The following is a 27,400-nucleotide window of genomic DNA, read 5'->3' as shown; positions in this document are numbered from 1 at the left end:
TGCGTGGATTTTTCTCCGGGCCCGCCGGGTTTTCCCTCCACATTTAAAAACAATGCGTTTAGATGATTTGGCTGCTATTAATTTCCACACGATAAGCCACTTTGTTGAGCCATGATTTGTGGCCAGGTCACTTCTAAAAAAGAGCTACATCGCTCAGTAAGCCTTACCTGGCAAAATAAAAATAGATAGACCATGAACCCACGTGAAGTTTTGAAATGTCGCTGGCAGGTCACGGGACAGGCCCAGATGCTACGGGTTCAGGAAAGCATCCTGACCAGCACGGCGAGGTGATGGTCAAAACTATCCCATTTACTCACACACAGCAGTGGATTGATGGAGTGCTGAACATTATCATCATCATTAATAATACATAATAACAACATGAATGATATCGTGCCAGGCTCACCGCTGCGTCTTCACGGTGAGCTCCACTGGGCGTCCGATGTCGCGTCCCCCGAGCGCGAAGCGGGGGTTGAAGTACTCGGTGGCCGTGATCGCCGTGGGATTGGTGGGGCTCGCCATCTGCGTGATCTGTGCCTGGGTGGTGGAGGTGGAGAGAGAAGGCCACGGATCGCAGCGCTATAACGATGGGCTGCCGATGTTGTTGCGGGTTTCATCTCCCAACACAAGCGGTGGTGCTGAAGTAGTAACTAATCAGTGCGCGTTGTTGACGTGACAAACCTTACTGATTGGCTGTGTCGGGTGTTGGTGTGTTAACCACACATATTATGATCTTGATTTGAAGCTTTCGTGACTGCAGGAACCCATACTCTTTGGTTCTTTCGGTAAAGTCACGTAGGTAGAAAAATAAAACCAAATCGCCTTGGCCTTGGCTCAAAATAATTATTTTTATTTTTTTTATTTTTATACCTCCGTGACTTTACCGAAAGAACCAAAGAGTATGGACACATTTTATGTTTACGCGGTTTAACCCACAGACCTTGATTATGAATATTGGTCGTGAAAGCCTACGTTGTTGCGTTCGATTCAAAACTGCTTCTCGTTCTCTCTCTGTCTGCTTCTTCCTAAGCGCCGCTCCACTTGGGGCAACTCTCCCCGCCGTCTCATTTCCGAAGTTCTTAGAATCCCCTTGGCTCAATTAATAAGTTCTTACAACCGCCTTGGCTAAATTGAGGACGTTCTTACAAGCGCCTTGGCTCAATTAAGATGTGATAACTGCAATTGGGCCGCCGCCTTTGTGCCCGTGCTCAGCAACCGTTATTAAAGTATATTTCTCAGTGGAGTCGATAGCAAACCATGGGAAGTTAGGCAAGTCTTAGTCTGCAGACTTCGTTAAGTTGTCTTAGCCTCTGGCCTAGTTGACTAATTTCGTCTACTATTAGTTATTAAATGTAGCTGAAATGTACAATATCAACCCCTCCCCCCACCACCACCGTTTTACACAAATGTAAAATGTGTTAGTAAATCATCTCGGTTTGTGCCATCATTCAGAATATTATCTTTTCATCTCGTCAGTCACAGTCGTGCTTATGTTGGTGGACAGCCAGTCGTCGCTGTGACCCTATGGTTTTATTCAACTCGCAGTCATTTTCCGACTAAATCACGCAAACCACTTTGCTGACGAATATATTTTCATCGGTAATTTTCCTAAACAAAATCAACGGTGGAGGTGCGCAAACAACACCGCTTCTAAAATGATCTCCGCGCCGCAGATATCGCCACTTTCCTTCCCGAGAGGGTCAGAACGTTGAGTCACCGTGCCACAGACGCCCGTGTTTTGTTTACAGTCTAGTAGATTTACTGACCTTTTCCTTAATACCGTCATGTTTGCCATCAGTTTATAACAAAAAGGGCTTAATCCTGAAAGGACAGTTGTAATCGCTTTAGTTCCACTGGATACACATCATCGAGACCAATTATTTGGTTTAAAGCAATTGCCTTGCACCCCCGTTGCTGATAATTGGAAAAGCATTCCTGCAACAATCTTTCACGGTTTGGGAATAATTCTTCACTCTCGAGCCATTTGCAAAATCCCAGTTCCCTAACCTTGAGCGACAATCTGTAAAAGCAATAAATGTGGCCCGTCTCATGTTACGGCGTGATGTTTAAAACGAACCTCGGACTGCGAAATGCACTTGTGTTTAAAGCAAAGCTGCTATTAATCAGGAAACGAAATGTTTTTAATTGCAATACATTTTGTACAACACTTTGGTGGCCAATAGGTTGTAAATTATTTTTAGAGCTGCAGTAAAGCTACTTCAGCCGTGGAGTATTGAACACAAACATGTAATTCCTCACCCTAAATTGCGGGTGCTTTTGCCTATGACCATATAACCCTGAATGCACCCAGTCTGATCAGACTTAGGAAGCTTATGCAGAGTTGAGCCTGGTCAGTGCTTGCATGGTGAACTGTTTTAGACTAAACTATTTTAAACTATAAACTATTTTTTTTATTTCATCAGGTAAGGCCCATTGAGCTATATAGCTCTTTTTCAGAAGTGACCTGGCCACCAACGATAGCTCAACGAAGTGGATTATCACGTGGAAATGTATCACAGGCAAATACTCGAAACGCGTCTTTCTAAATGTCGGGTGAAAAACCGAAGGCGTCAGAGAACCACACGACCACGGCGCGAGAGAGAGAGACACTCAAACTCCAAATATGAAGGCGTCAGTGTCGGGATAGTACCCACGACCTCATGTATACCAGGCGAGGTAGTTAACATCTCGTCACCGTGGCGTAGCTATCCGTGGTTGTGCCGTATTGCTCTTTTGTTGTGCGTGTGTTGGGAGCTCCTCCGGGAATTGAAACCGCCTCTTTGACCTCCAATGTACCTGTTACTAAGCTTGACACTTTCAGTGACAAAACGACTCTCAGCTAATCCAAAACTCCACAAGAATAAAGACGATGGCGCTCAGTGCAGGAGTCAATGACAGTAATACATTACATGTGTAGAGCGCCTTTCTGCAAGGCACTCCAGGCGCTGTACATCAAAAGTAATGAATACATGAATGCAATGTTGGCCAAAGGGAGTGAAAACTACATTTACAGAAAATAATTACCTGCTAAACATTTTTCACAAGCGTGCTCAACAGCCGAATAAATTTGATTTATTTCTTGGCCGTGATGACGTTTCTACCAAATCCAACACTAATTTTCACTTAGCAGTAACCTTTATGCGATTGAGAAATGCTCAAAATAAGCCTTTATAAACCGAGTCTCACTCCTCAAAGTAGCGCCAATGTGTTGTTTTCCCCCTGAACGCCAGTCATTATGCCATATACAGCTCATTGACCAGCTGTAATCAGACATACAAACTGCAACGCCTTCTTGGTTCTTTCGGTAAAGTCACGTAGAAGGGAAGTAATAAAATAATAAAAATAAAACATAATAAAATAATTCTCACGTTTCGGCCACAACGCAAGGCCGAAACATTGTGAGAATTATTTTATTATGTTTTATTTTTATAATTTTATTACTTCCCTTCTACGTGACTTTACCGAAAGAACCAAGAAGATGAATCCCTGCAGTCACGAAAGCTTTAAATCGAAATTTAAACTGCAACGCGTTTCACCCTGTCAATTTGACAGACTTGGCTTCAAACATTCCGCAACTGTCATTGTGAGCGGACCGCGCGTACGTGAGTTTGTGTGCGACGTTTAAAAAAAATTGCATTTTTGAAGCGAATGAAAGAGGTGAATGAAAGCGCACACACACACACACCACATTGTTCGAGCCGACATGCTGCTCGGCGATCCCGAGGAACGACTGCAGGGGGGTGGTTTTCACTCCTGCAGGTAAACAAACAAAATATCTCGTTTTAATGATTACACTCGCTGACAAGGTGCTACGCAGCAGCGTTTCTCAAAACTTCAGTCCTCGCAAATCTCGCCTATGTTCGTCGCATGCACCTGATAAATCCATCGATCTTCATATCGTGTCGCTGGATCTAAGATACCTGGCAGGGACATGATTCTTGGGAAATTCAGAGAGGTACAGCAGGACTGGTGCCCTTTGCAGCCCTGTTTGTAAGGCAAGGATTTAAAAAACATAACCTCGACTGGTAGCCAATGGAGATCCCTGGGCAGTGGAAGAGAGATGTGTTCTCGATCAGGCCTCGCTGTGTTGGTAATTGTCATTGCTTCACCCTGGAGGGTGTGGCGGGGTGGTCATGCCTGGAGCTCAATGAGACACTCGTATACAGTACCACGTGCCATAAATATCACGGCGTGGTGAATAGATGATGAGGTGTGTAAATTATTGAGTACATTTACAGCCAATTTTTGTCAGTCCACTGCTGGATGAAGGCCTCTCCACTCTTTGCAAGTCATGGTGGTTGTTTTAAATCACGCTTCAAGGTTGGTGAAGGCAAGGAGCATAAATGCGGGGGGCATAGAAGTAGAGTACAACAATGGATTTTAGTGAACTGCCCACAACGTAGCCCCGCATATAGACAGTACATTAAATCAAGAAGAGCACAGATTGAACGCATTCACACGCACGGTATGTTGAACTTCTTTCACGACGTACGAAACCACCCGTGCTAATCGGAGGTGCAGAAATAGACACATAGCTTATTGCTGTGTATATATTTAGGGAATTATGAAATTGAAGGAAAAGTACAAATCACATTGCTGTTTTTTTTTAAAGACCCTCACAAATTACGTTTTTAGCCAAGGGAAAATCATATTGCACAATGTGGTAACCAATATTAAATGCTAACAGAAAACTGCTTTTGTGGTTAGCTTTGAAAATGTAGAAAGTAAGAATTACTTAATATATTTACAAAAAGATGTTCACTTCAACTGGGAAGTTGGCAGATTAATTCCGCACCATCTACACGAATATTTATTGACAGACAGAAAACTAATTTGGAGACTTTTATTGCAGATAATCTTACAAAAAAAGAGTGAAAAAACTTCTTGATATGATGTATTCTTCCTCAATTTTCCTAAATGTTACGTCTATTTTTTTAAGTCCTCCAAAACTCCCCGCTGACAACGTTAGTCAGTGTTCCAGGTTTTAACGTTTCGTGGATGTGACATTCAATTTGGCTTGTCCTCCAAAAAACATTATTGACGTTTCCATAATTTTAGGAGCACATCAGGCAATGTGATCTATTAAATGCAATCATCGTCATAATTAGCCATGATCACTTCACTGCTGGATGAAGGCTACCCTAAGCCTCCATCACCTCTCATGATCCACCCAAAATAACTGATTTCATAGCCCCACCTCCTTGGAGGACATCCTTTCAGTTGCGTTCCATTTTTCCCTGTCACTCCGTTTTTGTTCTTGACCGTTGGCCATCATCCCCTCTCGCCCTGACCGTGACCTGCTCTACCCAGGCCTACTTGCTTATCTCACCCGTTTGAACGATGTCGTGAACCCCAGTGTATATACTCGCATATCACCAACATCTTCCTCTTACTGTCTCTCGGTGTACATTTTAGCCTACACATCACTCTATTAAAAAGGAAGTCGAGGCTTAGACAAGAGCAACTGCATCTGCCCACGTTGTTCCGTTAAACTTTGAAGAGGGCCAGAGTCAAAAATGAAACGATCAATTTGTTAAAATAAAGTCTGATCGCGCACCAATGCACACCACATTCACACAAAGCAGCTGCGGAGTAGCACAATTTCATTGTTTACACTAATGCTCTCAAATGTGCATGGGCAGTCCATAAACCGCTTAAGTGCAGCTACGTTAAATAATACAGCAAGGGCATAAATCGAAAGTAAAAAAAAATGCACGCAACACACACACACACACGCAGGGCCTGCATTTGCATTTTTAGTTACTGGCGTCGTAATTGACAAGCTGAAGTGTGTGTATTTTGGAGACGGAGGAGCAACCTTTGGTTTTGTTTTTATCCTGGTCAGAGAGGTGCTCCGTCCGAGTGCACGTCACCAGCTCCACATGGGAGGCGCTGTACACCTGCAACACAACGATCAGCCGCGCCGTGCGCGGATCGTTATTCTTAAACAAAACATTTCTCACCTCCCCCCCCGCCCCACCATAGTCCCACACTTACACTGGCGGAGCCAGTGGTGGGTGGGGTGGCACGTACCCCTCCAATGGTCCGATCGAAATCCCTAATTTCGATCGGACATTTTGCGACCCCCACTGCCACTGTGTCGCATATTATTATGTGCCAGGGACTCTATGAGATGATAGAACAATAGTCTGAGTCCATAATTGGCACTCAGAATTGTGCACAGTTGCATATACAGTACACGACTTCCCAAAAGGCATTCACCTTCAGCGAGCGCGATGCCGATCACACAACGCGGTTCGAATTCGACCCTTGATCGATGGCTGTGCCATCGCCGCACACGCGTCGAATAAAAAGCAAGGGACAAGTCCTTACTTACTAACAACTCCTCTATCATTTTTCATTGCTGGAGGGGTTTCCCCCCCTACCTGAAAATCCTGGCTCCGCCACTGCACACTGTCCAGTCAGCTTAATATACCATGAGACCAAGTGTCTCGTTCTGAACGCTCGCCGGGCTATGCATCACCCCGTGTGAGAGAACGGCTCGCGGAAGCGGACTTCACAGAACTACTTCTGAGAAACCTCAAGTGCTCTGCTTTTCCCATACACCTCGCTACAGGGAAAAAAATGTTGTGACATGCCAATAAAACTGAAATGGATTTCGCAGAGTTAAAATGTTGCAATCTGAAGTGCAAATCCAAATAGAATCAACAACAACAACATATTGCCACACTTGAAAACCTGGTTTAATAATGAGCGGTTGAAGTCCAGATTTAAACTCGGCGATGCTGGATCATGAGCCACCCCCATGCCGTGATAGTTGATGCTGAGGCTGGGTGCCATTACTAGGATAAATATTAACCCAGCATGAAGGTGTTAAGGCATTCTATAATGTACTGGATAATAATATCTGATATACACATCTTCAGCCGTTCTGTGGATATTGCGATCATCTTTTTCACCTGCAGTAATATCCGTACTGTAACTTATAAGAATATATGTTTCAATTGGTAATTCAATGCAAGCAAGCCTTGGGGATGATTTATGGTGGGGCACTTTTTTTAAACTAAAGCCATGCCTCTGTTTTTACGGTTAATCTAATTGGAGAGAGTTTTACATTTCTACTGGGAAGGGTTGCCAGTGCTGCATTGTCAGCGTCTGAGGTCACCACTGCTGAACAACAAGTTATTGGTGCAAAATTAGCAACATCCTTTGCATATGCCGCCCAAGGAAAACAGGCAAGATGTGTGCGAATCTATTTCCGTCGAGGCAAAGACATCGTTGTTGATATTTTTCAAATATATATATAGCTGCACACACATGCAAATGTTGAAGTGCTACCTTTGTGGCAGCTACTCTAATGGAATTGTGCTGACAGCAAGACGTTGGTTGCTTAGTTTCACCCGAAGTTTGTCATCCTGTGACCATGGGACTGGAGCAGAGGTCGCAAACGGGTTTTGGTTCCTTACCCGTACCCGGCCGCACCAGGGTCGCAAACGGGTACCTGTTCCCTACCCGTACCCGTACCCTACCCGAAATGAGTGACAAACGGTGACTCGCCAGTGACTCACGGCCTACCCGTACCCGGCCGCACCAGGGTCGCAAACGGGTACCCGTACCTGGCTGGGTTACGGGTAGCCGGGTATCGGGTAGGGTACGGGTATCGGGTACCCGGTTGCGACCTCTGGACTGGAGCGGTGGTCCTCAAGAGTGCGGTCCCCGGTACCACCAGGAGGGCCGTGACGGCCCTCCAGGTGCTTCGTGGGGCCGCGATGCAAATGCGGGTTGAACCGTAAATCATGACAACGTTTCTACCTTTTGTTTCGTATGTTCATATGTTATTGTAGATTTGAAGCTTTTGTGACTGCAAGGATTCATACTCTTAGTTTTTTCGGTAAAGTCACGTAGGTAAAAAATGAAATTAAAATTAATAAAAAATAAAATAATAAAAATCACGACGTTTCGGAGGCAACACAAGTCTCCGTCATCAGGTGAGACCGTCACAGCCAGATTTGCTGTATCAAGTGAGGCCCTCACTTGATACAGCAATTAATTTTAATGAAATTAATTTTAATTTAATTGACTTTACCGAAAAAACTAAGAGTATGTTAATATTTTACTTAGGATATTTGATAAAAAATTTAGTTCGGTAAAACTACCCTGATTAAACTACCCGAACCGCTAAGATCTAAATGCCCCCCCCCCCGCCCTCAAAAACAAATATTTCAGTTCCTGTATTGTGAATAATTTAGCATTACTGGTATTTAGAGAGAAAAGTGAATGCATTTTGTCACCAGGGGTGGGCGGGCTGGGTGGCCCTTGGAAATATTTGCATTGGCCAGGTGGTCCGCAAGCCAAAAAGAAACACTGAAGGTACATAAACAAACTCTTTGGTTCTTTCGGTGAAGTCACGTAGGTATAAAATAAAATAAACATGTTCACGTAGCCTCGATTTCCCTACTTCAGGTTCACCGCTTAGGGCAGTGGGGAAGCATTATTGATGTTTTATTCCGTCAAGGGAAATGTTTTACTTGATGTCGTATTTGTCTAATTTCACACACAATTTCACAGGCTGTGCACTCAAATCTTATTTCTGCGGCGATAATGGTGTATTGACTTTCATAGCAACATCTTGCCACCTTGCAAGGAATTGACGCGTTAATCATTTCCTTGGTGCGAATCTAAAAATGAGGAGCCTTCGGGAGAGCGATAATTATTTTAAAGATTCGTACGCTTAACAAGCTCTTGCAATGTGTGAAATCGACGTGTATAATGTAACAAAGCGAGTCACGGAGCTGGTGGGGGCCGGTAATGGAGGAAATTAAAATGCGCTGTGTCGTCTCACCTTCGTTTCATAACCGTTAATTGTTTCACTTTTTTCGCTTCTCCACCCCCAGATTCCGGACTTGTTCCTGGGGAATCAAATACAACTTTAGCAGCACATACAGTAGCAGCAGCAATCTCATTCCGCACCTTCACTTCTCTTGCCTTAAGGGTGTAGGTCCCTGGCTCAGGTTTACTCCATCTAATCCCCACTTGCTCCCTCTCGCCCTCCCCTTCCCTCACTCAAACACTGCACCTCCACAAGAAGTTTCTTGAGCCACGATTCGTGGAGGCAGGGTTACGGTAGTTTCCTGTTGCCTTCTGCATGCTGTTACACCTTTTGGGCATCAGGGTGGCGGAGTGGTAACACTTGTTGCCTCACAGGAAGAAGGGCCTGGGTTCGATTCCCGACTTTCTGATTGGAGTTTGTATGCTCTCTAGCGTTTCTACATGTATCAGCTGACATTCGTTAAACATCCGAATACTAAAAACATTACTCAATTGAGTTTATACATGTAAAAAATCATCCCTTGCTGCGAAACTTGCCGGGACTCTCCTGAATAAGAGAATTGAGACTCAGTGAGGCTTCACTGGGTAAACTAACATAATAATTAATCTAACCTTGTATTAAGACACACATTTGATTCATCATCATCAGCCTTGATCTATCTACTGCTGTATGGAGGCCTCCCCAAGCCATCACCCTCCCTCAGACATCGTTATCCCTCATGGCATTGTGATGCAAAAGTCCATCTAGCTTCTGCACATGAGCTCATTTCATCGCTTTGCCTATGCTGTGAATGTCCTCTGGGACATGTTCTACCCTCTGCTTACCGGACACAATTGTGACTTCTTAATTGACGCAATCAAACGGCATGGAGCGAACGAGAGCCATCTGGCTCGGTGGGCCTGCAGTGTGGCAAGGTTGCCACCCTGGGATTTGCTTCACGAGATAAACTGACCTACACGATTTCCTAATAACTTATTAACGCACGTTTAAGAGGCGCTTAAACTTGAAACGCAGAGAGGACAAGTTGTGCAAAATGCACTTAACAAGAGAGAACCCCATCCCGACCCAGCAGCACCATTAGGGCTTTGCTGGCTATTATGAGGCCTCACCAAACTCAGGTTAGTAAAATAATATGCATCTACACACAGGGTGTGTGTACCACTATGCAGGCGTGGTAGCTCCCCTGCGCTCATTGCGAATTGCACCCAGAAGGATACAGTTCCTGTGTGCAGTTTTTGGTCCGGCTACTGCTGGATGGGGCACCCTCCCCCCATGCCATGCGGATTTGACCATACTTCACTACACCAGTCAGTGTGGACTGGCGAAGGCGGGGAGTACAGAGATGTGCAGTATAGAGCACAGTTCAACAATGGATTTAGCTGCACTGCCCTCTGGTGCCATCCACCACGTAGGCTCGCAGCAGCCTATAATAAACCTGCTGTGCACGGTGGTCACCCATCCAAGAACTATCCAGACTCGGCGCTGCTTAGCTTCCGAGATCTGACAACATTTGGCACATTCTGATTGATGTGGTCACAAGCGCCAACGGCGATACGGTGTGCGGGCGGTCTGAAGAGGAGCAGTGGAACTCCGACCGCTTCAACTCGAAGGTTATGACCGTGCGCTCCCACATCCCGTTATCATCGACAGCCATGATCAGTCCACTGCTGGATGATGGCCTCCCCCACCACGTCCACCCCCATCACCGTCCCCCTCCACCAGAGGTCGCAAACGGGTTTTGATTCCTTACCCATACCCGGCCACACCAGGGTCGCAAATGGGTACCCGTACCCTACCCGAAATGAGTGACAAACGGTGACTCACCAGTGACTCACGGCCTACCCGTACCCGGCCGCACCAGGGTCGCAAACGGGTATCCGGCCGGGTACGGGTAGCCGGGTATCGGGTAGGGTACGGGTATCGGGTACCCGGTTGCGACCTCTGCCGTGCGCTCCCACATCCCGTTATCATCGACAGCCATGATCAGTCCACTGCTGGATGATGGCCTCCCCCCACCACGTCCACCCCCATCACCGTCCCCCTCCACCAAGTCGCAAACCTGTTGAGTCCAAATCTCGCGCGCGGGGCCCCGCACCTCTCAAACTGGATGTTCTTGGTGTTGACGTGCGTGGACACGACGGGCGACGAGAGGCGCAGCAGGATCTGGGCCTCGGAGGGGCGCACGGCCTGCAGCAGCGCGTCCGTCTCGGGGGCGGCCAGAGACAGTGTCTCCACGTACACCAGGCAGCGGTCGTGGTCCACCTCCAGCACCACCGCCCCGTTGTCTTGAAAGAGTTTGGCGCGGTGCGCATGTTACGCGCCGTCCCGTAAAGGGTGACTTGCAGGCAGAGGTCGCAACCAGGTACCCGATACCCGTACCCTGGTGCGGCCGGGTACGGGTACGGGTAGGCCGTGAGTACACTGGTGAGTCACCGTTTGTCACTCATTTCGGGTAGGGTACGGGAATCAAAACCCGTTTGCGACCTCTGCTTGCAGGACGAAGCAAAACCATTCCGTTTTTGTGGAGTTTGTTTTTATAAATTATTATCGTCATCATCATACGTTTACTTTATGTGCTACATTTTGGCATACGGAGGATATATGGCATTTTCTGTGCACGAAATAGTGCCTCTGGAACGAGGCCAGTTTGGCTCGTGATGTTGTTTGGCTTGGTAAGAAATGGGTCTCATCTTGGCAAGACTCTCGTGTTGTTGCCCACAGCTCTGGGAACTCCCATGCAGCCTCCCCTCTTCCTGTACGCGTTTACCAGACTCCACCCCTGATTAGCCTCCAGTTCAAACACGACCGCAGCCTCGTTCAAGACAACGGACCATGCGGCATCACAGTCGACTCCCGCACCTTGACACTGTGTCTGCATATACAGATAGCCAGCCGTGTTAATCTACTTGCTACCCATTTCCAGATTGTGGCATTTTATTTAACGAGAGTGTCTGTTTGCAGAGTGGGGCTTTTAAGATATTCTGGCCATGCATTGCATATTCACCCAAATGTAACGCTTATATAATGGAACCCCCCAACGATGATTACAAATATTTTTTCCGCACCCTGGAAACACAACATTGTGCAATATCATATAAAGATGGGCAGCTGTTCCCCACGTCAACTTCACCAAATTTAACTTTCCAGTGTGGTGAAGTATGGTCAAACACGCACCCCCCCCCCCCCCTCCGTTATGACTGAAATGACATGGAGAGACCTTCATCCAGCCGTTGATTGAAAAAAAATGGCAGTACGTTATGTTTTACAAATTATATCTGTCGATGGCTCTCTCTGATGTGTTTTCAGGATGTGCCGCGTTCTTGTCCGGACGTGACGTTCGACGTTTCGCTCCACGTTCTGGGACCTTCTTTGTCACAATTGCAAAAAACCCGACGTTAACTGTTAGACAGTCCTGTTTTTTCTGCAATATTTTGCTGTCTTTTCTTGGATTTTCTGTTTGCACATAGTAAGTTTAAGATGTTTTCTTGTTCATGTTTTTTTTGTTTGTTGCGGTTGCACCCGATTCAAGAGCCGAATGGCTCACAGGGCTATACCTAATAAATGAAACTTGAAACTTGAAAAACTTGAAACTTGAGGCACAGTCAATCAAATATACATGTAAATACCGCAGAGCAAACATAACATCAATAAAGGCGTTTCGGGGTGCTTTGCATAAAATAAAAGTTCACATGACTGTCCAACACTTAGCATGTATAAAATACAAGACGTTTAGTTTAACATTTTTAAGCAATGTATACCCAAGGCAATACAATTTAATACCATTAAACACTTGCATCACGAGGAATAACACGGTTGCTGCTGGAAGTGGCGGTATTGTAAAGGGCCGTTGTGTTTCCATCGGTGTCCCTTTCTTGAGTGGAGGAATGCCTCTCATTTAGGGGCAGGCTCGAGCACATACTCTCAACAGGGGACGGGGACGCACACCACCCTTTGGGAATGGCATGCAGGCCGCATTCTGCAACAAGCAAGAAGCATCCGATCTTCCGAGAGCGGGCTAGTGGCCACGTGACCAGTTGCAGTAAATGGCAGGGCCATGCACACGACAAGACTCGCTCGCTCGCTCGTGGTGGACGCGAGGTGCGAGGGGACATTTGGAGGTCTGTTACGTTGCCTTACTGGCTGGGCTATCTTCTTGTATCACAAGGGAAATTCTAAATCGACCTTCATCTCCGCATTCATTGCAACGTGAGCTCTTTTAAAATCCTTTATATTAAGTTCACTTGCTTGCTTGCGCGCTTACGACCGTGCAAATCTTTCGGTCGTTATTTAACCCACTTCCCGTGATCCAATCGAGCTGACATTTTGCACACAGACTCGTTGTGCGTGACAATTTATTTTCGTGAAATTTTTTTAGGGATTTTTTTTTTATATTTATTTACCAATTGCTTAATGGTGGCAGGCAATCATCTGACCCATAGGTGGCAGCCATCTCAAGCCAGAGGACGAGAGGACTCTAGCCGCCACGCATATAAAGGATTTATAGTGAAAAACTTTGTTTGTACGGGTTAATTTTTAGTGTTTTACATCATATTGCGTAGGATACATTGCTTTGACGTTTTTAAATTAAACGTCTTGTATTTTTTTATATATATGTTATGTGTGTTTATTTTCTGTGTGGGGGGTAATCATATGCTCGTATTTGAGAAGATGTCGGTAATTATCATCGAGTGGAGAAAATGAGCGGGATGAAAAGAAAGAGTAATCGGGGGGAGTTCTCTGATGTGTGTTCAGTTGTATCGCCTGTTGTTTTGGAATGATGTCCAACGTTTCACTCTCAGCACGTGGAGTGCCAAACAACGCGCCGTACAAAACTGAGCACACTTCAGAATCACAATTAGAACCTCCATTTATCCTGGAGGAATCCGATGAGCTACGAAGCACAGGTGTCCAGTAGGGGTGGGTCAGAAAGTTACAGCAACAAACAATACAAAAACACGATAGGAGTGCAAAGTATAGGAAAGGTAAGCAAAATGACAGCTATGCGGTACAACCGTGAACATCTACATGCAGCAGTAGCAATGAGCAAGGTCTAGGGCAGGCCCGGGAGGGAGAGGAGTCCGTTTGGAATAATCCCAGGAAAGGAAAAATAAGTGGATCGGGCACGTGCTCCAAGGAGGAGGCAGCTTGATGAAAAAAGAAGTTCTTGAGGGGCGGATGTCAGAAAAGAGGCCAAGAGGCCGAAAAATAAAAATGCTGCTCGATGCCTGAAGGAGGGAGGCTGTGTGTGTGTCGGAGAAGGTGGAAAGAAAGGACTCGACCCCTTACCTGTCTCCGCGTGTTGGTGAGGAGAGCATTTCGCAGTGAATTGAAGAAAACAGGATGGGAGAGAGTTTTTACGGTGAACTTCTTTCACACCCTACGTAGCCAACCTTGCTAATCAGAGGTGTGGGGGGAAGGACAACAAACTAAGGACAACTTTTTGGCATAGGACTACGTTTCTGTGAACACGCTCACCTTGCCCTTTGAATATGAAGCTTCGTTTCCCTCGCTGCCAGGTCATGTGATCGAAGCCCAGGAGGGTGGTGTCGACACGGAGGTTTGAGCCGCACTTCCACACCTTGTAGACGTCGCTTGGACACACGCGGGACACCAAAGGCACTGGGCGGCACACACGCACAGGCAGGAACGCCGGTGAGCGCCAGCGCTGCAACCATCAAAATGTTCATCATATAATATGATGGAATGCTTTCACAATGTGACGGTTATCACGTTATCAGTTTCTTATTGCAGTGTAGCACGGTTGAGTACGTACGGTGCGAAAGAATTTCAACAAACACGTCAGAATCACAATCCGAACCTCTATTTATCTTGGAGGAATCCAATGAGCTATGAAGCACCTGTGTCCAGTAGGGGTGGGTCAGAAAGTTACAGCAACAAACAATACAAAAACACACTAGGAGTGCAAAGTATAGGAAAGGTAAGCAAAAAGAGAGCTAGGCGGTACAACCGCGAACACTACACGCAGCAGTAGCAATGTACATGTATGTATATATATGTATATATATTTAATTTATTTTGCACCGTATGGCTACGTACGGTGCATAGCCAACCATGGTTCATCGGAGGTGCGACGAAAAGACAACAAACTAAACACATCATGGGACCTTCCTTTGCCAGTACTAAAATAAATAAGAAAACTGTCTCTGGTGTGGACCAATCAGTTTCAAATTATTCCTTGTAAAAGGTTTCAGTTTGGTGTTTTAACAAATTAACACCTGTTTTGTTGCCAAATAAAAGGGGAAAAACGTATTCTCAAATTAAACACAAATAGCAGTTTTAAAAATATGAGTTTTCAGTCTATATTTAAAAGTGCAAAGCTCCAGTGGCTTCCTAATATCGGTAATGTCTAATTGTATTTAACATTGGTATTGTATTGATTGTGAGTCTTTTCTGTACTTCCAGTACAAATGAAGATGACTTAAAAGTTCATCAATAGCAGTTCACTCACCACAAGCCTGCTACGAGTCTTCTAATCGTTAAGATCTCTCTCGCTTATAACGCACATGCGGTCAGTCACACAAAACGTAATTAAACAACAAACTACCTACGAAAATGATGACATCGTATAATCGTCATGCCTTCAATTTATCCGGACCACATTTAGCAAAGCACTCATTTAATGGATAGTAGCTAACCGTTTACAACTTCATTATTGGGTTCGTCGCTTGATAAATATTTGATCAGGGAATAAAATACTTTAGAAAAATCTATTGAGCAATGATACTTATGATACAATTATTTAATGCAAAACGGATGGTAAGTGTATGATGTATCATTGTATTGCTAGATCTTGGCTACCCTGATGAGCAGAAAGAATAAAGAGGAACTCTGTCCTGTTTAAACGTAGGGTTTTATACTGGTAGGAACCACCTGGTTCCACCAGCCCACAGGGGATTATTGTGTCTGTCCGTCCGTCGTGCATCCAAAAATGGGAGGGGTGGGGCTGTGTGGAGAGGGGAGGGTGGGAAGGGGCTGGGTTGCGAGGGTGGGGAGGGGCTGGGTGGGGAGGGGCTGGGTGGGGAGGGGAGGGTGGGGCTGGTCACCCCGTGGTGCCCTTATAAAACTCAACGTTTAACCTACTCACACCGGCTTGTGCCCGCCCTCACAGTCGGCCATATTTGCGGAATACACCACGCCGCAGGTGACCCTGGCCATTGACCGAGTAACCTAACGTTCCTACCAGCTCCCTCCGCAGGAATGTGTTAACCGATATTTTTTTTATAATCTGAATGGAAAATGTAACTTGCGTACCACACCGATAGACGGTGCTCAAGTACAGTACCTCACTTAAACTGCGACTTATTTCCTCTCGAATTTCAGTTGGTTCTGTCAGTGTTTTCAACAAAATTAATTGATTAAAATGTCAAGTTAATTTTTTTTGTTTCAATTCTTCTTCATTGCATATTTATCATTTGATTTAAAAATTGTGCGTCCTTAAATATATGTAATTGTTGTTATCGCGATAAGCCACGACATATCTTAAGTCTGGTCTCTCCGGTTGCCTGGGTGAAAAGCGGGCCTGTTAATGCCCTTTGCCCAATCCAATAAACCCGTATGGACACACCGCCACGTGCACAAGCTGCATAGTGACCTTGCCGTGCTTCACCGTGCAACCATTCACATCTTGCAGGATTATAACCAAGAGCTTCACGCACACCGAGGATTCGCGATATCTCTCGCGGGGTTGGGAGGGTTTGAGAGGTAGCATGCCAGCCAGACCTGGGTGACGAGCACCTAAACGTGCCGCTTCGTGGAGACGATTACGATAAATCACTGTCGAGACATCTCCCCTTTCATCCACATTTATTACACAACGATTAATGGTAACTGACTAAGTGCAAAAAAACTAAAAAACGATATATATATAAAGGCTTGGAAGTTCTTATGACCTATGTAGCCTTAAAATATATTAGTGTGAGCCACAACGTTAAAACGTAATAATATTACAAGGTGCGTATTGAGGAAGATGATAAAAAGTTTGCTTTTGAAAATGAGATCGCGTTTGGAAGCGTTATAAATCTACCTTGTTATTTTAGTGCACATTTCCCCGTACGAAATAAAACATTGCAGGTCAGTGACGACTTCCGCCGTTCTTTTAAATGCTGACGAGCCATAATAACCACGACGAGGCCCCCTTGTCCTCAGGGATCTCATTAATCGGGAGGTACTCCGAACACGACCGCCGCAAAAGGACGACCCTGCAAAGAGCACCTAATGGATTTGGGTTGCCAAGAAGAGACCGGTACAGCAAACAAACCCGAGGGCAACGCACGCAATGCAATCTGCATGGATTGGATGGCAAGACTCTTTTTTGATAGGGCTTCAGATGATATTTGTTATAAAAAAAAACCCAATGCAGACTCTGGAAGATGCTTCATGTGACTAAGAATGACATAAGAATAAGATTAGAATTTTACTTCTCATTCACTTCAAATGGATTATTTATTTGCTGACCAGAATAGATAACCTTTGCCTGCATTGTAAATGCATGTATTGTGTTACATATTTAAGGGCATTTTCATCTTGTTTTTTGGAAAGATGTGTTTTTTTTATCTCCTGTCAATTTTTCAATTCTATAACCTTGCTTTTGAGTAGCACGAAACAAAGGGCTGTAACATGGCTCAGACCCAGTGCTCGCGCATGCACCACTTGTTGTAGAGTTTCACGGTTCGAACCCAGCGGCTGCCCTTGTTAATACTACAGTGTGTATCAAGCGTAAAAATACCGGCCGTATGCTTGACAATGGGGGGGGGGGGGGACGTTAAAGAACCCGTGACATCATTCGCAAAGAGTAGAGCATTGTGTGCTGGCGTGGTCCAACTTTGAAAACTACCTGCAAATTATTCAATGGGAGTATACATCAGAAAAAATTTCCCCCCCGAGTAGTGTGAAATCTTGGCAGGACTCTCCTGAAAACAAGTCATGAGACTCAGTGAGGGTTCAACGGGTAAACAAGTGTAGTAGTAGTAATAATACACGAGCATGAATGTGACACGCACTAGTCATATTGCTGCACAGGAGCAGGGGATGTTTGGTGTAGCATTTGCGGTTAGCAACTCTGTGTTTACTACCTTGAAGCTCGAAAAGAAATATGGGGCAAACATACAGTGTGGTGCGCAGACTCGATCACAACTGAATTTTTAATCGCGATAAAGCTCATTTTGAATGCATCCGTAAAAATTACTCAAATCAAGCATCGCCACACTCTTACAACATTGCTATGTCTGGTTTCAATAATTGTACAAATGCATGCATTTTCTCGCTTTCATACGTGTGCATCCATACAATTACTCCAATAAGACATCACACACATAGTGAGCGCATTTTATAAACTGCTCTGACACATTTGTGTCAATTATTTGAGTATGCTGCATTGGCCAGTGTTGCACAAGCACAATAAACAAAGCAATAAACAAAACAACTCACACTTAACTGTCTTGAAAGAAAAAAAAATGTAAAATTGGTGATGTTTCTTCACGTCACATGTCGAGTGTGTTGAGTTTTTTTGACACGTTGTGTTCTCAATGCCATTTTTTACGCTGAAAGTTTAAAGTTAAACGATCGAAAACGCAGCGTGGTGAAGTATGGTCAAATAACCCCCACAACCCACATGGCATGGCGAGGCCCTAATCCAGCAGCGGATCGTGTACAGTAGATGACCAATGTTAATATGGCCAAAAAGTATTGCTTTTTCGCATATTGTTGAGTTGTGTAGCATTAACTGTACCCTTGCTCTATGGCGAATTGCTCTGTTGTTGGGGTGCCCCAGTGGCGGGATGTCTGCTCCCTCGCCTGGTATGCAGGAGGTCGTGGATTTGATCCCGACCCTAACACCTGTATATTTGGCATTTGCATGTTCTCCCTGTATTCGCATGTATTTTTCTCCGGGTCCTCCAATTTTTCCCTCCACATTTAGAATCAACACGCGTTTCGAGTATTTGGCTGCTATAAATTACCACGTGACAAGCTACTTTGTTGAGCTATCATTTGTGGCCAGGTTGCTTCTGAAAAATAGCTATATAGGTCAGTGGGCCTTACTTGGTAAAATAAATAAAAACACTGAATACACATGGTATGAGAGAGATTGCCACTTTGAAGTAAAACTACTTTTGAGCTACAAATGAGTGTGGGAATTGAGGCAAAACTGTTTGATTCCGGTATATACTGGCATGTGTATAGTTGTGTAAATAGATTATGTCCATACTCACCCCAGCTTGTAAATTCCCATTTCATCTCCACGTAGAAATCTGTTGCCTGGTTGCAAAGAAGGGAAAATTAGTCAGAAGTGAGCTATTATTGTCTTGAATCAAATTTATCCCTGCAGCTATTCATCACAGATTTGTGCACTGCTGTTTATTGAACACACATATCCGAATAATTACAGATACGCTTTTGAAATCACATTTCAGAGGGAAAGTTAATAACATTGCTTAAAGCTTCCTCCAATTATTTTATAATTTTTGCCAATGACAGAGATTGGCAAACAAACTGATTACCCTCAACCTATTTTCTTGATTCCTCAATATTGCAAAACTTCTCCCCTTTTGCTTGCTTACAGGTCGGTGCATGGATACCGTGCAGGAAACAAAAAATCCACTGTGCGTGGGAAACATCAGCACCACTTCGCCGCGACAAAACTTACTCGTACACAACGCGAAATGAACGCATTACTGAGACAGCGTTGACTGAACAGCAGCCGTCGGTTTCAACAACTCACGCAAATAGAGATTTTTAAGTGCCGTGAGTGGGGCAGGGAAGAGGAGAGGGGGCCCCGAGAGACCAGTGGCCTTCATTGGGGTGGGGTGGGGGAGGCGCCATACCAAAGAGGTTGAGAACAACCACCCCCAGTGCACGGTTAGTAATGTGAAGCCACAAGATCATATTTGTCTTAAAACTATTCTCTGCGTTTCCAAATTGGCCGTGTAGAATGTGCTCTTTGATACCACTCCGATTGCATCAAGGTAAGCCTGGCGGAACCATAGCGGGCTTCAGATATACTTTAAATATACTTACAAATCGTTAAATTGGTTGAAATATCGCAGTGCTCGTTTGTGCTTTGGTATGTAATAAACTGTAAAAAAAGTTAACTTTTGATAAGGTAAGAAACACATTCATTTTATACGACAATCAAATTGCCTTATTCGTGGAATTACAGTTTTTACGAAGGTGCATATTTAAAGCAGACATTGACATTAACACTAAAATTATGTTATGAAGGCAAATTTCTTTAATGCACAAGAAGGAAGAGTAGTTTAACCACAGCTTAATGGCTCGTGTAGTTAATTACGTTTTTTTTTAACACACTCTATATATAAAGACACCGAGCTAACTTATAGAAAGATCATCACATATCGCTTAAGAAATCTGATTAGGTCATCGAGTTCATGTTGGTGATTTAACTTCAAACTTGGCAACAGTATGGGTCTCACTTAAAAATAATGATAATTTTAAAGTGTATATAAGCAGAATGAACCACATTGTCTCCACATATAAATTCAAATATAATGTTTAAGTCCATCGGCCTTGTGGCTTTGTAGACTAATATTTACCAGCAACATTTGTTAAAAACAAGCACATTCTCGACCGATTTTTACCTCATGTGCATAACCAGCAGGTTCAGGCTAGCTAAACAAATACTGCTGTATCATCACATGTTATTGGCACGATCACCTCCATCTGAACGATTTGGCCCTGTTCAATGCCAAAACTGTCGTCATGTCATCTCGAACAAGGATCCGCCAGCGCACGGTCTATTGCCTGTAAATCAGGTGGCCCATTACGACGTCTTGGTCATTCAACGAGACTTTGCTCCCTTTACACAGCCTTTTACACGATCCAGCGACTGACAAGACTGCATTTGTTTCCCTCATAATTCATCAGTGTGGCCACTCGCTCCCTGCTGAGCGGACAGAAAACGACCCCGAGTCACTTCCTGTTCATCACAATAAAGCAGGAAAGGATATTGTTTTCATATCATGGGTCAAATGTGCACTTATAAGACACCGCTGAAAGAGAACATTATATATAAAAAAAGGAGATTATTTTCTCAAAGTCGGTCATCTCAAGGTTAGGGTTGGGCATATTGGACTAAAATCAACGGTAAATTACGTGAGCATAATACAGACGTGTATACGGGTGCTGAAGCAGCAATTTTGAGGGGCAGGGTGACAAATTAATGTTGCTGGTTAGTGCTTGAAGAGGGCTTATACTTGGTTTGCTGCTCATTTCCTAAACTCAAGCTTTGCAGCCCACCGCTACCCACCACAGCCGGGTGAAGCTTGGAGCTGTTTGCTGTGTGGCCATGTAATGATGCAGAATCAAACATTTTAATGATTCAAATGTTGAGGATAAATACATAAAATTTTGCACATGAGAAATAGATGTTTTTACGATTTCACCAAACTACGATGTTACAGTTAATAAAATGGACCGAACAAAAATTTATAAAAAAAAAAAAGACATAAAGAACAAGAAATATAAAAAAGACAGTACATTTTTTTCATGAAAAAATGGAATCTCCAATGAAATCACGACCCAATTCGTGACAATTTACAGACTTTCTGGGAAAGACGTGGCTACGGTGAGGGTGAGATTGTGTAACGTTCAACACCCAATTATTACTGTGTGCATCAGCATTTCTTTCCCCGGTGATATAAAAGAGTTCAAGGGTCTTCTCCTCCATCATCTCAAGTGCCCTCCCTCCCTCCCTCGCCCACCTTGCGGAGCTTGGCCATGAGTTCGGGGATGCCGGCGAGGCGGCGCGTCACCCTACGGTAGTCGCGGTGCTGGAGGATCAGCTGCACCATGTCAGGGTCACCCGTGCTCACGGCCTCTTGCAGCACTGAGCCCCGCAGACAGAGGTGGGGGGGGGGCACACACCACCACATGAGCAACTGCACCCACCACGGCCTGAAACTACCACCGCCACCGCCCCGCTTCCAGCGAGGGCCTTCAACTATTCTCATTGTGTGTGTCTCGGGCAAAGCTGTCGCAAAATGCGAACGCTAGCAGAAGCTGAGTTTTGCAAGCCCTCGAATGAGAAGTGACGAATTCAGTTTTTGCTGGTTTGCTCTCCATATAGGTTCCCTGGCTCTTACTCTTGCCTTAAAATCAAACTGTAATATGGAGTGTGCCACAGGATGTGTTGCACACCATTGTGAGTGCAAAACATGCCGCTGCACTGCTGGGGGAGGTACGTGGCCTGAACTGGCAAAACACCGCAGTGAATGGATGAGCAACCGAGGATTTCTATTGATCATTTTCCTCAGCTGTCCCTGTGGTCAAAAACTCCCAGCCATCCGTACTATCCACTCCCTGATCAAATCCAGGTTACAGCACCTTTATTTTTTCCTCTTCCTACGACTGTATTTCTCACTAAAACAAGGCCACTGTTTCTGTACATCACCGTGAGATGAGGGGTTGCATTGAGCTTGATATATAAATCCAATTTGTATTTGTACTGTGATGTTGAGAAGACGCTCGTACAGACGCGTTCACTCGCTCAACACAAGTGAACCCCTTCACTTTTGTGAGCTCGGAGGCATGGAAAAATATCTGAAACCACACTCCAACCGCGTCAACCAGCAAACACAAATATCCTTCAAGACACACCCACCGGTTCCAAAAATGGAGCGGCAACAGCAACCTTTGGCCGGGAGGGGGGGGGGGTGCCAGTGGGGGTTAGCTAATTACCAGCGAGGTGCTGCCAGGGTAACGACTCGGGGAGCCTTACCGGACCATCCTTGCCGGTTTTCCACGGCCACATTGGCCCCGTGTTTGAGCAGAAGGCGTGCGCACCCGATGTGCCCGAGGGTGACGGCCAGGTGCAGAGGCGTGCGCCCGCGAGGGTCCACCTCCTCCACGTCATGCTGCGGGAGGCACGAAGACAAAGATCTCCTCCCCCTGTAGCCTGAACTGACTGTTGGGGCAAACGCTGTTCGCGAGTAGCACCTGTGATGGTCGGCACGGCACACGAGGGGGTGGGTGTCCAACACCAAGCCCGGCTGCCTTTCTCTCCAGTGGCGATGTTTAACTACACACCACCACCAGGTACTCATTTGAGGCTGAGTCGACCTAGGGAAGACCCAGAACTGATTCAGATCGCTAATTGGAGGTGCGGGAAAAGGGGCAACAAACTTAAACACAAAAAGCAGTTCGAAAGAAATTAGTTTTGATTCTTGATCTGAAAGCGCATAGCTCCATTGGTTTCATAATGTCGGGAGGAAGAGCGTTCCAGACGGTCGCAGAAGCGCATCTGAAAGCGCGCGACGGTGGCCATGATCGGGAATCGCTCCCCACTGCGGGAGACGCGCACACACGCAAGCGCACACACGTACACGCGCACCCACACACGCGCACCCACACACGCGCACACACGTACACGCGCACACACACACGCACACACGCGCACCCACACACGCGCACACACGTACACGCGCACACACACACGTGCACACACACACGCGCACCCACACACGCGTGCACACGCGCACCCACACACGCGCACACACACAAGCGCAAACACGCGCACCCACACAAGCGCACACACGCGCACCCACACAAGCGCACACACGTACACGCACACCCACACTTGAGTGCCCACGAGGACAGGCGAGCTCCGAGCGCGCAAGGGAATTCACTGTCAGTCTGCAAAATCACGGGAGCTCACGCGTATTTCTCAGTGCCATGAATCATCCTCACCGAGGGGCTTCTGTGAGGCTACCAAGTAGGATTGCCACTATTATTGTTCACGATATAAGCTGTTATACTGGTAGGAACCACCTGGTTCCACCAGCCCACAGGGGATTATTGTGTCCGTCCGTCCGTCGTGCATCCAAAAATGGGAGGGGTGGGGCTGGGTGGAGAAGGGAGGGTGGGAAGGGGCTGGGTGGGGAGGGGCTGGGTGGGTGGGGAGGGGCTGGGTGGGGAGGGTGGGGAGGGGAGGGTGGGGAGGGGCTGGGTGGGGAGGGTGGGGCTGAGTGGGGAGGGGAGGGTGGGGAGGGGCTGGTCACCCCGTGGTGCCCTTATAAAACTCAACGTTTAACCTACTCACGCCAACTTGTGCCCGCCCTCACAGTCGGGCATATTTGCGGAATACACCACGCCGCCGTTGACCCTGGCCATTGACCGAGCAACCCAACGTTCCTACCAGCTCCCTCCGCAGGAGGAATGTGTTATTTCACAATACGTTGATGATCGTGATGTTGTTTTCCCTTAACTTTCACATTTTTACGATATGATTATTGTGCGTTGATGTACAAGTATGCATATAAATGACTTATCATGTATTCAAACTGCAGTTTACGGAGTAAAACCTGCTCAAAGTATTGTGATCATTGCACATTTAAAAACTCTTCATGCTTATCATGCACATGTTGTCATTAAATTACGAAGATGATGTTATATAATAACCACCACGCGGCCAATTTTTCCAGGAAATGCATTAGAAAGGACTTATTTAATGAGTAATAAATATTTATTTGCAACTCTAATTATTCTTGTGAACTTTCATTGTTATTTTATGCATTGTTCGTCAGGAAATAAAATCTATACGTAAAAAGCGAATGGAACGAACAACAATCACGATACGTAACGATGCTCTGCAAGAATGATCGTTGATCTTGTTACCCCTACGCTACTACATCGCATTTCCGTCGCTGTATTGCGGCAACGCTGGTATTCCCGCTGGCCAAAGGAGCCCCACTCGTATTCCTCAGGTGCGATATGAGTCACTCTCTCCGTGGGCCCTCCGTACGAATGCCGTGAACACCCTTGCCAACGCACCCAAATGCGCAGTGGTCGTACAGCAGCGAAGGGCGCGGATGATTCATGGTGGCAGCGAGACACGCGCGCGCGCGCGTGTGTTGTGTTGTGTGGGCGCGCACATGCAAAGCGGCTCCCCGTGTGCGTTTTCACAATCATTTGGGATGTTTGTAATTCACACACACACACGAAAGAATAAAAATAACACACTGTAGATGTTTATTCAAACACACAATGCGCATTGTCCTGCGTGGGTCCTGCGTGGGACCCCCAAGTCATAAAACACCATTGTGTCAAGGGCAAAAACGATGTGACTACACTTTTTAGTGGACGCTGCCAAAAATGTGATTTTGGACAAGCTAAATTCGATGGGCAGTTGCTGTTCTCCCAAATCGACGCATTTCGAAATCGCCTTGGGTTTGCAATGATTTATGGCTCGATGAATTATTAATCAATCCTTATAAAACATGCATCCAGTGTAAACCGCAGTGGGTCCTGATTAAAGTAATGACGCTTATGGAAATGTCTGCTTTGGAAAAATTAATTGGGATGGCAAAAAATTTAATTTCTGATTTGATTATCCAAGGGATTTTATTTTAAACAAAATGCCAATGTCATTGTCTCTGGTATCCTATTGGAAAAATTATTGAATTAACAGGATTTCACACATTTATCTTTCTCAAACGTGACCTAAAGCAGTTGTATCTGACGTGTAGTGATTATGATAATAATGGAGTCGTTGGTAATTAAGACATTATCTCTGAATGATTATGCAAGAATGTAACTTTAACAGCCACACAATATTGCAGCCACCTCATCCAAGCAGTAAAATATACGGTTGTAAACATTTCTGGATCTAGGACATACGCACAATCGCTAGCCTTTGCACGCATATGCAAATTAACTGGCTTTTTTCTATTTCTCTGGACGTTTATTATAATTTCGGGCCAGCTAAGGAACCCCACATTCTAAAAGCATCGTGCATTACTTTCACGATACAGTGATCGCAGGTTCAAGGTAATGCTGCGTGGAAACGGATGCGGTTGATAACTGTTTTTTTGGGTTAGATCGCGTAAATATAAATGTGTCATTAAACCCGCCACCACCCGACACAGCCAACTAGTAAGGTTTGTCACGTAAACAGAATATGCCAATTCGTTACTAGTACAGCACACTGGTGTGTTGGAGAATAAATCCACAACTTTATAATCTGAGTACGACGTTTCGCCAGTAATTACAACTAGCATCAGGCAACAATCAGATTTGTGGAAAATATATTTACCCGATCTAACCCAAAAAAACCTGTATTATGGATAATATTGGTCGCGAAAGCCTGTGTTAATGGATGCGGTTGACTAAACTATGATACAGTGTGCTCACATTACACTGTATTTATAAAGTGTATTTATTCCATTGTAATTGTGCTGTGTCGTGCAGCGACGGCAAAAAGGTACAAGGTTGAAGCAGTATGAGTGAAAAGGTAATTTATTCTCAAATATATATTAATCTTCTTGCATATAAATGGATAATCACTGCATATATGATGAAGAAAAGGCACATTCCATTTCGCTATTTTGGAAATATGATAAGGAGACAAACATTAAATCCAAATGAGTTTTATTTCTACTAAATGCAGTGTTATTGATTAACATGTAGAATCTTTACTAAATATATAGTTTGACAATGTATCTACGTATATGAACAACCCTATAGGTTTGTATACTTCGGGATAAAAATATATATTTAAACTTATGTTGATAGTATTCTTGACAGTATTAAACACCCACCACAAACGCTGGTAGGCCGTTCAAGATGTGCGGACAGTTTAATCTTCATAAAAAGGATGAAAGGAAAAATGATGCATTACAAATTTTAAGAAATAATTTCTTTGTAAATCCAGTTTGGGTTCATATGGCTGTACTGTATTGTATTTTTTAATTATAGCCAAACACATTTGATCCAATTTGATATGGGGAGTGCTATGGGTTGATCGTTTTATCGACATTTATCCTTTTATCCAAGTGACAAAGCGTAAATAAACGTGGATTTTTTTGGTGCCACTTCTGGGTTCCTTGCTGTTATCCGCACAATGTCTTGGAAATAGAAGAAGAATGTATCTCACAAATAGGAAAGACCTTGTGAGTGCAAAGGCTAAGTGGATAGACGAGTTTTACTGTAAATGTTAAACATGCCCGTGTGGGTAAATGTTACCGACATTGGCACGATCATGGCTAATTTCCAGCCTGCTTTCAAGGACCCTTTTTTCTGACATTAACGTAACCAAGATGTCGATAGCACTTCTAAAGCGTCGCGTCGAGGGTTCTAAGTGGCTGAGCATTAATTACAAAGGAGGAAACCCATTAACAACAGCACTTACAGTGCATTAGAATTTGGATTTATGTCGCTTCTAAATGCGGCGGCGTCTCAAGACGCTGCACATAAGTGGGACACGGGCATCTGGGGAAACCGCCAGACGTATACGTCCACTGGACGCGTTTATATTATAGTGATCAGTCATGGGCGGAAGCGAACAGTCTTCAATTGTAACCCTTAGATTTATTGTGCAAAAGGAATAACTGGCCAGTGTATGCCTGAAAAATTGAAAGACTCTGTGACATACTCTTTGGTTCTTTCCAGGGGCGGTTTCTTCATTAGGGCGATACACCACCAATGTCATTCAACCACAGAGTCACGCTAGCCGTCACTGTGCCTCTGGATATAGTCCAATCAGCGTCATGTCACGTTCTGTGGAGTACCGCCTCTTTTTGGGCGATTTCACTCCGGCTGAGAATCGCCCCGAGTGGTCCCATAGACTTACATTCAAAG

At 45.0% G+C, this 27,400-nt stretch overlaps 1 protein-coding gene across 1 annotated transcript in view; it reads right to left on the bottom strand.

Annotated features, from left to right (window-relative positions):
• Nucleotides 1–27,400, bottom strand: part of LOC144933102 (ankyrin repeat domain-containing protein 13B-like) — a 55,985-nt gene that overhangs the window by 18,106 nt on the left and 10,479 nt on the right. Inside the window, exons 2-10 of the mRNA XM_078857638.1 lie at nt 22,545–22,680; nt 21,529–21,653; nt 19,021–19,066; nt 14,267–14,410; nt 10,887–11,076; nt 8,804–8,870; nt 5,819–5,900; nt 3,686–3,753; nt 407–537 (exon numbers count right to left, since the gene is read on the bottom strand). Coding sequence (XP_078713764.1) covers nt 407–537; nt 3,686–3,753; nt 5,819–5,900; nt 8,804–8,870; nt 10,887–11,076; nt 14,267–14,410; nt 19,021–19,066; nt 21,529–21,653; nt 22,545–22,680 — 989 coding nt within the window. The remainder of the gene's footprint in view (nt 1–406; nt 538–3,685; nt 3,754–5,818; nt 5,901–8,803; nt 8,871–10,886; nt 11,077–14,266; nt 14,411–19,020; nt 19,067–21,528; nt 21,654–22,544; nt 22,681–27,400) is intronic.

The sequence above is a fragment of the Lampetra fluviatilis genome, chromosome 6 (assembly GCF_964198595.1).
Source record: "Lampetra fluviatilis chromosome 6, kcLamFluv1.1, whole genome shotgun sequence".
Taxonomy (NCBI): Eukaryota; Metazoa; Chordata; class Hyperoartia; order Petromyzontiformes; family Petromyzontidae; genus Lampetra; species Lampetra fluviatilis.
This window is presented reverse-complemented; position numbering and strand designations above follow the sequence as displayed.